The 14,709-nt window shown below is 41.6% G+C and overlaps 1 protein-coding gene across 2 annotated transcripts in view; it reads right to left on the bottom strand.

Moving 5' to 3' along the window:
* The window catches only part of Ush2a (usherin), a 668,288-nt gene that overhangs the window by 227,829 nt on the left and 425,750 nt on the right, over positions 1-14,709 (bottom strand). For both annotated transcript variants that reach the window (XM_028760212.1, XM_028760216.1), the window contains 2 exons: positions 10,845-10,995; positions 10,109-10,251 (listed from right to left, as the gene is read on the bottom strand). In XM_028760212.1, coding sequence (XP_028616045.1) covers positions 10,109-10,251; positions 10,845-10,995 — 294 coding nt within the window. The remainder of the gene's footprint in view (positions 1-10,108; positions 10,252-10,844; positions 10,996-14,709) is intronic.

The following is a 14,709-nucleotide window of genomic DNA, read 5'->3' as shown; positions in this document are numbered from 1 at the left end:
GAAAATGTGCTGTGCTGAAATGAGAAAGAGCCATGGCACAGATATCTAACCATCAGAAATGTAGCTATACATGCAGAATCGGCTGCACCTGGGTTAGCATTGGTGTAAATGTCAGCTCTGCTCACAGGGCTTCTTCCCTGACACCCCTCCGCTGGCTAGTCTCCATGACCATCTTTTCTGGCCTCTTATTTAATCAACCTTGGAAAAGTATTATTTTGGGGGAGGATTATGTTCAGAACGGGTGAGATAGTATCATTACAGAAATCTACATAAAGTTTTAGTATTCTGGAATGTTCCAGACATTTATGTGACAATCTGTTGAAAATGATTACACAAACACCCACCTTTGTTCATGGTTAGCAGTTCTCAGGTGTTTGAACTCTCTAAGAAGATTGGAGAGGATTTAGCCCTGGCTGTTTAAGACCTATATGTTACCAAAGGATCATCTTACAAAGTCCACGGAGAACTTCCAAACATGAATAGTCTGGTTTCTTTTTTTTTTTTTAAGAACAAAAATACTTATTAAAAACATTTTGAGAACATTCCAGATATAGCATAATTTAAATGCCGGGAAAAACAGATGGTTATTGCCAGGGGTCAGAGACAGAATAGGCTTTCAGTAAAGATGAGCCCATAGCAGTAAGGCAACTGTGATAAAAATTACTTATTAATTTATTAAACTAAGAAAGGCTAGTCAGGGTGGATTTCTTCTTACTTCTATATGTGCTTTATATCTGAAAGTTGTAAGGAATATTGTAATTGGAGACCAAGTTTGCAAGAACAATCTGCTTTATATACTCAAAGGGGGATTTAAGAGCTCAGAGGGGTAAACTGAGGCCAGATGGATGCAATTTCAGTTCATAAATCCATCCTTAAAAAAAGTGTTTCTGTTGCTCACATAGCTTGAACAGACTCATTCAATGTTAAGATTATAAAATAAGAATTGAGAAGTGACAATAAAATACTTGCCCTTACTAATTTTGGAAATGCAAGAATTTGAGGTAGTGACCCATGCAATGGCAGAAAAGTGAAGGTCTATAGGGACAAACATGTGGAGACTTTCATTCTTAGTATTGAGAATTATGGGACTGCTGTGGCTGCAGAGATGGCTCAGCAGGTAAGAGCACTTGCTGCTCTAGAAGAGGACCAGAGTTGGATTGCCAGCACCCACATGGAAGCTCATATCACTCTGGAATGCTAGTTCCAGGCTTGCTGGTGATCCAGTACCCTGTCTGGTCTCCATGGGCACCAGTATGCATGTCAGGTCCATAGACAATACACAAAGCAAATGCCCGCACACATAAAGAAAAAGAAAATGGGCTGTTTGTCCTCAGATCCTTTTTGTCTATAGAAGAGACATTCATGTACACATGTGAAAGTATAAAATAGGACAGCATCCAGCCCTTAATACTTAGAGCATTTGGGGACGATATCTGGAGTAGAAGAAACAAAATGATCATGTGGCACATCTCAAATTTATAGCTTGCATTTCTTCTTTAATGGAAACATTATTTTATAATCTAAGCACTGTTGCTAAAAATGTCTTCCCAGGGGGAAGTCCAAGCAATGTCTAACTCTTTTCCTAAGGTCCCAACAACAAGCAAAAGTATAGTTCTGCCAAAACTCACTCCAGGGAGCAAGGAATTTATTGGGTTTCCTTCCAAAGCAGAGGTGAGGGGTTACTTAAGATGTATTTGTTCCTTCCACAACAGGCTGGGCCTGGAAACCCTTTACTCAACAGGAACAAGGACTTCCTAAGGCTGCAGAGATGGAGTCTCCCTTTCTTACTTTCTCACAGCCTGGATACTCTAGCCTTGTCCCTAGAACACAAGTAAATAAGGCAGAGTTGCTCACAGCAGGCAGGGTGTGGCTGTATGCTTGGCTGAGAGTCATGTGACCTAATCCCCCCCACTCCTCCCTAAAAGGACTTAATAGTCTACAAGCCTGGCTGGGATCACACCTTTGAAATGGAGCCCAGCTGAAATACCCACCGTCCTAGTAGTTACTTGGCTCCGGACAATCATTTACAAGCAAGCTCAACCCCAATTTAAAAGGTTTTCACTTTTCCTCTGCATAGATCTCTCTTAAGGATGCTGGTTAGGGCTTTACATTCTAAAAGACACTAATCATATAAAACTACCTTTGCTGTGTAATACTAATTTTTAAATGTAAGCACCCGCAAGGACACACATTTACGTCATGTATATAGTCTGAGAAATCTTATGCTACCTGATCTCCATCAGCTCACTGAAGACCCACAGTACTCAAGTCTCACCTCCCTTCCCCCTCTTGATACTCAGAGTTTGATGCTAGCTTGCCAGGCAAAAAACAAGGAAAGGGTTTTCTGCTTAGCTTTCTCTCCCTACAGATTCTCCTCACCTGCTTTTAAATAGTACAAGGTTTGGTTTGGAGCCTCTGTGGTTAAACCGTTCTCTATCATGGCCAGAAGGTCAATGCCAAGGCAGCCGCAGCCCTGTCTCTTGGCTGGAGAAAAGACTATGCATCGTGTCCCTCCCCTTTCCCTCTTGCTCTCCCCTCCTCCTCCAATGGTACCCTGAAGGAGATGGAAAGCCCTCCTTACTGCTGAGATGTTGGGGCACTTTCCTCCTCTTCTGGACCAGTTGCCATGAAGCATGTTTGAAATGGTATTAAAGGAAACATCTATGTACACTAGCCCTGCTTAGTCTTATTGTTTCCGTCATGTAGGATTTCTCAGCGTCTTTTGGAAAGAATTGCCTTAACCTCATAGGTGTCTCAGCTGTATGGATTGTATTCTGTTTTACCCTTGCCAATCAGAAGAAGCTTCTAGGAGAGAATGATGTGTTATTCACCTTCCTCATGTTCATGACCTTCACAGTCTTTCTGACTCTGTCTCTGTGTCTCTCTGTCTTTGTGTATGTGTGTGTGTGTGTGTGTGTGTGTGTGTGTGGTGTGTGATCAAGGGAGCACACATCCATATGCACATAGACAGCACTTGTTTGGTTAAATTTTCACGTATTTTGATCAGTGCAGGAGCCCCTTATGAGTTACACCATTCCCTGAGTACGTGGCCCTGAACTATATAGAAAGTCAGCTAATGTGGGGGTTTGAATAAAAATGGCTCATATATTTGAATGAATACCAGGGACAGCACTATTTGGAAGGATTGGTAAGAATAGGAAGTATACCCTTGTTGGAGTGGGAGCAGCCCTGATGGAAAAGACGATGTTACTAGGGCTGGGCCATGCCAAGCCCACTCTCTCTCACTACTGCCTGCAGATCAAGATGTAAGCTCTTGACAACTACTCCAGCTTCTTGTGTGTTGCCATTGTTTCAAAAATAATAACTGTTTTATTGTTGTTGTTGTTTTTAAGTAAGAGTTGCCTTGGTCATGGTGTATCTCCATAGCAATAGAACACTGGCCAAGACAGAAGTTGGTACCTGGGACTAGGGTACTGTTGTGACAGGCCTGAACATGCTGTTTGTTGGAGGACTGTGGAAGACATTGGGACTTTGGACTAGAAAATCAGCTAGGGGACTTCATGGCCCATTTTAGTTGGAACATTGAAGAAAGAGCTGAGAGTGATGTGGGCGTCAGGGCTCCAGTTCAAGAAGTTTTAGAGCAGAAGATTAGTAAAAGGCCTAGAGACCATCATGATACTTGGACAAAAAAAGAAAGTGTTTTCTGTCCTTGTCCTAAAAATCTGTCTGCGGCTAAGTAGAAAAGTTTTGGTTTAGTGGCAATAAAAGAGAGTTTAAGACAGCCTAGTATTGACTGTGTCATGTGGTCATTAGTGATCACTCTTACTCAGATCTATAATGAAAAGGAGAAATATTGACAAAGCAAAATACAAAATGCCCAGTTTGAGAAGAAAAGGAGAACCAGGAAGAATAGGGGAGCTAAGTCTAGTCCAGTGTTTAAGGAGACGTAAAGTTTAAAGAAAAGCTTGATGCTAAATGCAACAAAGGGAATGCCGAACTTGGGGTAAGATCCCATCCAAATAAGCATCCAACTTGTGAAGAAGAATTAAAGAAAAGTTTAAGCACTGAAGGAAATTATCAAAACAGATCACTGACACAAATGTAAAAAGGTAATTGAATGAGGAGGCCACATTCCAGCCCCATCAAGAGCAGAACTTGGTAGCTTTGGACACGTGGTTCCAGCTTTAGAATCACAAGAAAGGAGTTGTGGAGCCTCTCTCTGAGACCAAGGAAGCCACCGAAGGTGGTTGGGTGTCAGGGGTGTACCTGCATGGAGGCCATGGTGTGAAACTGTGAAGATGAAGCTTGCAGCATTAATGACCTCAAGATTTTAGAGATGCCAGGGTCAAGAGGCACCTGTGAAGAAAAGTGTTAACAGAGAAAGAGGAAGTGTGAACAGAGTAGAGCCAGCCCATGAGAAAGAAGTATGTTAAAGTCAACAAAGCTGAAAGGAGTTGGAGATCTGAAGAGTGTTTTGACATGAGCCATGGAGATGCAGAGTTTAGAGTTTGCCCAGCTGGTTTTCAGTCTTGCTTTGGCCCAGTACTTCCTCACTGTGCTCCCATCCCTATGGTTTGTAATGCTGATGTGTATCCTGTGCCACTGTATGTTGGAAGTATGTGGTCTCCTCTTTGATTTTGATTTTACAGTAGTCATAGTTACAGTTACACTGTGGTCACAGTTCCTGTCCTTAACTTCACTCAAGGATGGATGGTGACCTAAAGTGTGAGACAAATAAGCCCTCTCCTCTCCTGAATGGCTTTGGTCATGATGTTTGTCAGAGCAACTGAAGGGAACTAAAACATCCAGTTCATATAGTGGTAAAAGTACAAAACATCCTAGGTTTGATGCGATGGATCCCCAAAGTATGTTAACGTCCCCTAAATAGCATAGTGTATATTAGGCAATGTATCTATCTATCTTTCACACTGAAGACAAACCTGATCAGCACAAGATAATGCACAAATATGAAAAAATATCTGTATGAACCCTCAGAGTAAACTGCTTAAATCCCCAAATGTTATTTAGTAAGCCACCTAGATTTATGCTTAAAAATAGAAATGTCTGATGGGGGAGTCTGAAGAGATGGCTCAGGAGTTAAGGGTACACATTTACTATCCTTTCAGAGGAGGTCAGTTCAGTTCCCAGCAACCATACTGAGTGATTCATCGGCAACCATCCTGTGACTCCAATTCCAGGAGGAATCTTGTGCCTTGTGGACATCTGTAGTCATTTGCAAATATTCTCCACATACATATGCATCGTTAAAGATAAAATTTTAAAGTATATGAATATGCATTGTTAAATACCAGCCTTGGAGAAATGGTCAAATTCTTTTAAGTGCCTGCCCGTGAAGTCAGTTGTTGGGGGGTTGGTTTTGAGGTTAGCAATGGTTCTTAGGAAGCAATTTCAGTTTCATTAGTTGATCTCATTGCTCGTGTGTGGATGCAATTTTGACAAAATGACGTCTTCCCCCCAAAAATCCACCTAAATGTTCCGATTTCAGTCTCAATATAAGTAAGCATTTCAGTCTCCTTACCTGGAAAATCTTTATTTGAAATAGATTATGACTCTTCCTGGCTTAGCATTTTTCTTTCAAAGCAAAGTGGGTGGACTTATATTTGATATGTGGCTGGATTGTAGTGGGAGAAGCCCATCTATTATCTTATTTAAGCTGAAGCTCGCAGAACCCTGCCCTGAGTATATGAATGTTTACATGTTTACATTCATATACCACACACAAACAGCTGTCAATGTACTAGAGCTACAATGAACAGCTATAGGCTCAGAGGCATGATTATATATGGCTTAGAAAATGATGCCATTTTGGGTAGGAGTGATAGCTTATTTGAGAAGCACAAGGACCTGAGTTTGGTCCTCAGATCCAACATTAACAATGGATATGGTGCTATGTGTTTACAGGCCCAGTTCCAGGGAGGCACAAACAGCTGCAGGCTTCCTGGTCACAGCCCTAGCCTACCTGGCAAGTTCTAGGCTAATGAGAGACTGCCAGAAGAGTACACAGCAGCTCCTGAGGAATGACATCCAGTTAGCCTCTGATCTCTACATGTGTGCAACACACACACACTCACTCATATGCTCACACACACTTACACATGCACACACAGTCATATACTCAAACACACTTACACATCTATACATACCCTCATACACACACACACTCACATACACTTATACACTCACACACTCATACACTCACACACACTTATACATGTACACACAGTTATATACTCAAACACTCTTACACATCTACACATACCCTCATACACACACTCACTCACACACACTTATACACTCACACATACTCATGCATTCACACAAGTCACACATGCACACACTCTCTCACACTCACACATGCACACTCACACATACTCTCACACACTCACACATATATACACACACGCACACTCACATATTTCTCTCATAACACTCACTTGTACACACTCACATACACTTACACACATATTCAAATATGCAAACTCACACATACTTTCACACACATACTCACACTGGCACACACACACATATACTCATATACTCCACAGGCTCACAGCTGTACATACTCACACTCTCATACATGTATGTACACTCACCTATACTCCTTCACACACTCACTTGTACACACTCTCACACACTCACATATACATGCTCATAATACTCTCTCACACACTCACACTTGCACAAACTTACACACACATATACACTTACACATGCACACACACTCACAGTCTCATACACACCCACTCACAGACACTCAAATCAAATGACTAGAAAATACTTTCAGCTGCTAGTTGTGATTTTCCCTACTATGCTAAGCTCACTCATCTGAGTACAATGTAACCATTGTATAGTTTTGTAAGAGCTTGGACTACCACTAGTACATTTTTTTAAAAAAAAATCCATATGTTGTTTCTATTCATCTGACTGCAAATGCTTGCACATGACGGCTACTATGATGGCTGCAGCAAAAATCTTTTATTGACATATTTAACAGGATTTAAAATATATTCATAGGAAGGGTGCATTGTTTGTATTTGGCACCCTCAATTTTTAAAAATGCATGGAACTGGATATTAGTGGCACACTGATGTAAATGACAAATTGTTTGAAAAAAATCATTAAAATGCTTCACAGCCTTTGTACAGGAGAACTTCTCTTCACACCCTAGAACTGGCTTCTGAGGTAAAAAGCACGTTCCTACCCATGTCTCTGGTTTTAGGTGTTTCATAGGCAAAAAGATGCTAATCTTATTTAACCAGAGGTTTAAAGAGACATGCTCCTCAAAACCATAGTTTCTACACTCATTTACAGCACACAATCACGAAAATATAACAGATGTGAGGTCACTGTAGGATTATAGAATCTGGACACATGGTTATTTCTAGTTTAACAGTACCCAAAATTTTGTCTATTAAGTAAAAGTCTTCCTCTTACCATATGAACAGTTTGGTGAGGAAGGAAGCTCACCTCTTCTTCTTCTTCTTCTTCTTCTTCTTCTTCTTCTTCTTCTTCTTCTTCTTCTTCTTCTTCTTCCTCTTCCTCTTCCTCTTCCTCTTCCTCTTCCTCTTTCTTCTCCTCCCTCCCTCCCTCCCTCCTTCCCTCCCTCCTTCCTTCCTTCCCTTCCTTTTTTCTTTCTCTTTCTCTTCCTCTTCCTCTTCCTCTTCCTCTTCCTCTTCCTCTTTCTCTTTCTCTTTCTCTCTCTGTTTTCAAAGCTTTGCCACAGTTTTGGTGGACATCAGTGCCTCAGAATACCACATGAAAAATACTACCATGGGTGACCTACAACAGGTAGTTTTGTCTCTGTGACTGAAGTGAAGAGGCTCTTACTGGTGGCAGGAAATTCAAATATGAGCACGAGATGATTTCTCTGCTTCACCCGGTAAGACGAGATGGGAAACTTCTCCACTGATAACAATTTCAGCAAAGAGGCGCTGGGGTTGAAGTGTGATTCTGGCATGGATCTGTCAAGACAGGCAGCTTTATAAGCCATGCTTTGTAGCCTTGACAGAAAAACTGCTTGTGTTCCATGCCAATCACTCAGCCTTCGTCAACTCAATTGGACATCCTTTGAGAGAGGGTATCCATCTCTACTGACATCCAGAATATATAGTGTACTGTCACCATGGCCCCAGGGGTGAGTGTACACTGGGAACTTGCCTTGCAGGTCCTGTGGCTACCATTTAACTCTTAGCTAATTCATGTGACTTGGTGTATATGGAAAGTGGGGAGAAGACCATTTTATTGATTTCATGGCAAGTGTGATTAAATAGAAGTGCTGGCTGGTGTTTTGGGTAGATACCTGTTAAATAATCAAATGTTACTTGTTCTTAAGGGAAGTGAAGGGCGCAAGCTTCATCCACAATTACCAAGATGGCAGTGTCTCTGCATAAAACCCCTAACCACATGCAGTCTATAGGAATGGCAATACAGTAAGAGGTGATGGGAGACCAAAGTGATCAACAAAGGGTGTCGTATTAATAGGCACTGTACAGTGATTTTGACTGTTTTTTTATACTATCTTCCTACCTGTGGACAGCACGGCATGTGGCCACCATTTAGTAAATGTTGTGACCAAATTGCTGCCAAGAAGACTCCAAAAAAAAAAAGAAAGAAAGAAAGAAAGAAAGAAAGAAAGAAAGAAAAGAAAAGGAAAGAAAAGAAAGAAAGAAATCCTTTTTCCCTTCTACCCACTTGGCACTCAATTGAGCCATCACTTCTGCAGTGGGTTGAATAGTTATTTTTAGTTAATCTTTATTGAGTGCCATCAAGCATGGTATTTTTAATAGGAGATTAAACATCTATCTTCATCTTTTAAATGTCTCTTCAAAAAAATGTATTTTGAATGTGAGCTTTCCAGTCCATAAATCTGAATACCATGGTGACCATGGTGTCTGATTTCCCAGGGTGTGTGCAATGCTCTACCTGAAGGTTGAACATCAATGATTCCTGAATCTTGGGTACATTTCTTCTCTGTACTGATGGTATTTGGAGTAGCAACGCTGGGACAAAAAAAAATTTTGATACACCTTTGTATCAAGTTATCTAACTTTATTTCAGGAGTAATCAAGAATTGGAAGGCACAGAGGCAGTATTTATATTGTTTGTAATGGCATTTTAAAAATAAAGTAAATATAAAAGATGAAAAATTGTTTTCATTCAGACACATGTTATATATTATCTTTAAGTACTTAAAGAAAATCTGGATATTTCAAAAATGAAATAAGCTACTTAATTACAAAATCTGTATTATTTTTAGATATCATTATATCTCTGTGTTGTTGGCTTGCATTATTGAAAGTCACTCCTGCTCTTGTTGGCTGTAAAACCAGAATGGCAAATGCCCATTGAACAACATCTCCTTAGGAGCCTGTGATTAAAAGCCTTGACAGGATTAACCCCCAAACCTCATTGTTAAAAATATTGTCTTCCTTCACTGAGTATGTTGATTTTATTTTCAACTTTATTAGAACAAAGATAAAAAGAATACCTGTCTTAATATGTTGGCTTTTATAGATGTAGTTAATATAAAACCAGATATTATATCTATGTGTTTATTTCTTAAATATTACTGATTATAATTTTATTTTCAATGTAAGAAAAACAACCCTAAGGATTCTTTGTTAGTTGAATAAGGCAGAATCTAGCCTCTGTTACCTATCATTCCTCAGGCTCTACCCACCTGGACACTCTATTTAGTACCTATGGCAAAGTAGGATGGGGCCTGCTTCCAGTGGGTCTCTTACTGCAGCCGTACTGAAACCCCACATTTCATCACTACCTGCCCTTCAGAAATTCTCCAAAGCATGTCGCATTTGGCAAATGTGCAGAAGACCACAATCTTTCCTTGTTCCTCCTGTATCCTGAAGGGCAGACTAATGCCATGCCATGGCTGACTGATATTTCCTTCTTTCTGTCTCTAGGTCCACTCCTCCACCTTTCTGGGTTCACAGTGTTCTTCCTTCTATCAAGATTAACCACCACTCTCCTCTCTTAACCTGGTGGGGATATTACCATTCGATCACAGGAAATCTGGAGGGGCTTATTATGTCCTTGTTTTGAGAACTATAAGGCAGTTAAGGGACCCTACTGCAGCTAATGTTTGACTTTGTACAATTGGCCTACTTACTGTCCTCTGTAGTCATGAGCGGAGTCCAAGCACTGTACGCACTGCCAAAGCCATTGGTGGCAACCAACCGAAACTCATACACTGTGAACGGCTGGAGATCAGTCACTTCATAACTTAACGATGCAGAAGGAACGGGGAATAATCTACTTGGAAAGAAATGACCATTAGGAAGGTTTAGAGATCAAATAATTAAAACAAACAAACAAAAAGAATCAGTCAAATTATACTGCAAAAAGTATTCAGATATACCAACATAGATTTAAGTAGTATTATTTTAGTCCGTTACATTATATCTGCTTCAGAATAAACAGTCATTGGGAGAGACGTTTTTCTCTTATGTTACTGAGGACATAAATCCTGCTTGCAAGGAGGACAGTGCCTGTTCTGAGGGCATTAGGGACAGTCGTACAGTTTCTTCACTGTTTAGTCCAGTTTAAAGTTCCAGTTCTATTCCAGTGTGTGACATTTGTATTCATGACAGGCTTAAGAATGTGAGGAAATGTTGCTTTCTTTGCTATGAAAACAAATACTAGATTTTTATTTTTTTTTGCAAAGCAAATTTATACCCACTAAGACATTTGTTCATGTTTTACTTCATTTGAAATTTTAAAACATCGCATTCTGTTGCAAACACTAACCAACCCGCTCTTTGGTTCTCATTATTACAAGAACATTTTAAAAAATACGGACACCGTATAAGCCAGCCCATCGGAAGAGACATAAGTGGAGCGCTCACTCTAGAAGGCCGTGGGTGGAGGGGCCAGGCCTCATCTGGAGCTGGTATCTGGGAGAGCCCGGAGCGTTGTTGCGAGCTGGTGTAGACCAGACAACCTGAAGACTGGTTGGAGTGGCAGCTGCAAGCCTGGGAGACAGCAGGCCATCTGGAGCTGTCGGGAAACACGGATGAATTAGAGCAGAGAAAACTGTAGGGACATATGCTGGGTGGAGTGGAAATGTTCCGCACGCTGGAAAACTGTTCCTCAGGATCAACAGCGACGTTAAACACGGTCCATTTAATTTAACATTTTCGTTCCTGAAGCGCTGTACTTCCTCCCTGTTCATATCCGCAATGACGTCAGTGCTTCAGACGTAAATGTCCAAGCTTCCAGATGAAAGAATCTGGAGCCCGTTCCCACACGTACTTCTGTTAATCTAATTGAAAGCACAGAGGAAATGTAGTGAAGCAAGCATCGAGTGCTTTTAATTTAACCCGGTTTTAAGCAAACTGAGTGCTGACACTGTCCGGGTTTTATGCCTCTGGCTTATGTCACCTGTGGTCCCTTAACTGTAGCACTAACTGGACACAGTGGGCCATGTTGCTTCTCTTTGGAAGGATAAGGAGTTTGCTGATATGGTACTTCCCTGTAATGATTTCACAATCCGATCCTTAGTCTTCCCAAGAAAACATGAAAACTAAACTCCTTGCTTATTGTGTTTCCCACAGTCTGAAGCCTTTTCACACTGCGCTGTTCTCACTAACATGCTGAGATTTTACCGACTGGGAGAACTCACTGGAAACTCTTGATGAGCACAATAGGGACGAGTAAAAATAAAGCCTTTTCTTTAAACATGTTTTGACAGGATTATTACAATTATTTAATTTTCTCAACGACTGGAATTTGCATGAATCAGTCACATCGTTTGCTGTAAGACTCGTCGGAGACACAAAAAGAGATTAAACAGAGCTCTAGACTTCAGGAAGATCATCGGATGACTATGTTTTCTTACCTTTAATTCAGGGATAGTTTTCCCTGATGGGTACAAAAAAAATTACACTATGTATCAACAGAATACCTTATTTTGAATTCTAGGAATCACTACCAACACCATCATCATTATCCTAATCACTACATTAGAGCTAAACTTTCCTTAGCATAACTTAATACTATGATATTATTTACTAATTCATGTTATTTAAGGTTATTTACTAACATTATAGTATTATATTGTTGATACTATAATGAAAACAAATGAAGTATTGGGGTCTGCTTTCAACACACACACACACACATACACACACACACACACACACTCACTTGGGACGTATGTGGGTTTTATGTGCCTTACAGCGCGGGAGACCCTGCCTGTGAACATGAAGCTAATGAACAGACAGCGATGAGGAGGGAAGAATTAGATTACATGTTTCATCAATCTTCAGTAAGGGCTTTGAGTTCATCAATAATTCATTCACTTGCTCAATACACATTTACGGAGGCTCTGCTCTGTGTTAAGTAGTGTTCTTCCCGTGGAGGGGTAAGCAGCACTGAGTGAAACAGGTATCACCCTGTGGAGCACATGTGTAAGTGCGGGGATTAGACAAGGAAAAGATGCAGGGACAGATACTGGACAACGGTGAGAAGCCTGGAGGAATGAACTCTAAACAGACAGACTACAAAACATGAGGCCAATGACGTGGCTTAGTGGGCAGAGACGCTTGCTCCTGAGTCTGTGACTGGCGACTCATCCCAAGAACCACGTGGGAAGGAAAGAATACGCTGCTGTTAGCTGTTCTCTGACCCCCAAGTATTTGGACCCCTTGTTACCCAGTGAATAAATAAACATAAAAAAAAAACAGCCTGAGACATGAATGAACACGGGAGTACAATACAGTATGTAACTTTATTGGATAATGTTTCAGGTCAGTTTCACAGGAAGGGCATGTAGTCAAGGGATATTTGAGCAGAGACCTTAGGGGATGTGAGAGATGGCCATGAGGATGGCTGTGAAGAGAAGAGAAGGAAGCCAGAGAGCAGGGGAAGCTCTGCGGGAGCTGATAGAGCCACTCTGCCCAGCGTGGTTGGGTGGTTGGCGCAGAGGGCAGGGGTGGAGGGGTGGGGGTGGAAGACAAGGACTCCTCCTGAGTGAAATTCAAATCCTAGGAAGGGCCTAGGATCTCCTCTCAAACAGGCAATGTGTTTGGTAAAGAGAATGGAACAGTATGATTAAAAGCTTAAAGGTCCCACGGGGGGTGGGGGGTGAGGAAAGGGGTGGGGAGAGCGTGAGTAGAAACAGACGCCATTGTTGAGGTAAGCCCGATACACAGTGGCAGCGGCTTTTGCTTCAGCAGTAAGGATGATGGCTGGGAGACACGCTGTCACCTGGCTGGGAGTGTGTTGTCAGTAGAAAGTAAGGAAGTCAAGGGCAGTGTTACCATTTTCAGCCTGGACAACTGAGTGACTGGTAACCTCATTCCTGAGCTGATAGGCGCTGAGGTGGAGCATAGGCAATGGGGGAGGGTTGGTACAGAGGGGTGTCTCACCCATGTAATCCATGGGGTACAGGTAATGGGGGGTCGGGTGCTACAGAGCTCTGTCTCACCCATGTAATCCACCATGTGTGTACTGTGTGGGATTTTTTAGTAGAGAGAGGAAGACATTCCATATATCTGGGTAGAGATTATGGATTCATGGCTTTTAAAGGCTGAGACCTGTGAATCTAACTAGAGTCTTGGGGCAGAGAAGATGAATACAGAAGGTGGACGTGTCCTAGAACCCGAGCCCGGGAATCTACCCGTAATTTGGGTTTAGGGAGTAGGAAGAAGATGAAGAGATGGTACCAAGGTGTTAGATGCCAAGGAAGGAAGACTCAGCAAAGGAGAAGAGAAAGGCTGGTCCCCCGTGCCAAGTGCACTGAGAGCTGGGGGACTGGCTCTCGGCACACTTGCTACATATTTTTAGCCGGTTTTTAACAAGTGCATACATACAAAATGCTACAAAACAGACAAAAATTAAAATTTAAGACTCACACTGGCTGTAACATAAAATTATAACCCTAATTTACTATTTTATCTAATTCTTCTAGACTGAGGGATGTGCCATTCACTGAATTCTAAAGGGAATATTTGTTTGAAGACATAAGCCTGGAAAAATAATCAGTTTTAACATGCGTACTAAAATCCCTCCGTGCCTGAGAGCTACGGTACTGCGCAGCTTGGAGACAACCCCGAAGAGTCCTCCATAATCTTCAAGTGGTGCACAGTCTCTTCTGACCCACCAGGCAACAACGTGTTCATCAGCTTCTCACACTTCAATTATACAGAGCTACAACACGTTTGCCAGGGAATGGCCGTCTTTCATGATTTCTACACGACTCCCCCTCCCGAACGCCTTCTTTCTCTCTGCTTGGCCCCTTTTATCCCGGGCCCATTTCCTCAGAGGCTCCTTTGCATGAAAGCAATAACTGGGAGCCAGTCATAACTCCAAGCCTGGTTGCCAACAGGAGTGCCCTGTATCTATCTGCTTGATATATTGTTCCCAGGATGCCATGTTGCTCAAAAAGCCTCTCTCAAGTTTCATACGACCCTCGCGGGGCAAGCATGCTACAGACAGCCTCCTGAATCAACACATCCTGCCCAGTAAATACTAATTCTACATGGCAATCGGAGAAAACAGCTACCCCCAGCTATAAATCCACAGGAAGCGGAGTTTTTAATAAAATTTCAAATTCAGCCTTCTTTCGAAGGCAAAAAAGAGAATACAGAGGGTGGGAAGTAAATCACACACTGAACGAGTCAAGATGGTGCAATTTGGAATACATGATTTTATTAAACTTTAAAAATAATAGACTTTTGGACACAGCCTTAAAAAAAAAACAGCACCCCA

Source organism: Grammomys surdaster, unplaced genomic scaffold (assembly GCF_004785775.1).
Source record: "Grammomys surdaster isolate TR1022 unplaced genomic scaffold, NIH_TR_1.0 130, whole genome shotgun sequence".
Classification (NCBI taxonomy): domain Eukaryota; kingdom Metazoa; phylum Chordata; class Mammalia; order Rodentia; family Muridae; genus Grammomys; species Grammomys surdaster.
Note: the sequence above shows the minus strand (reverse complement) of the source record. Positions and strands in the feature narration are given on the sequence as shown.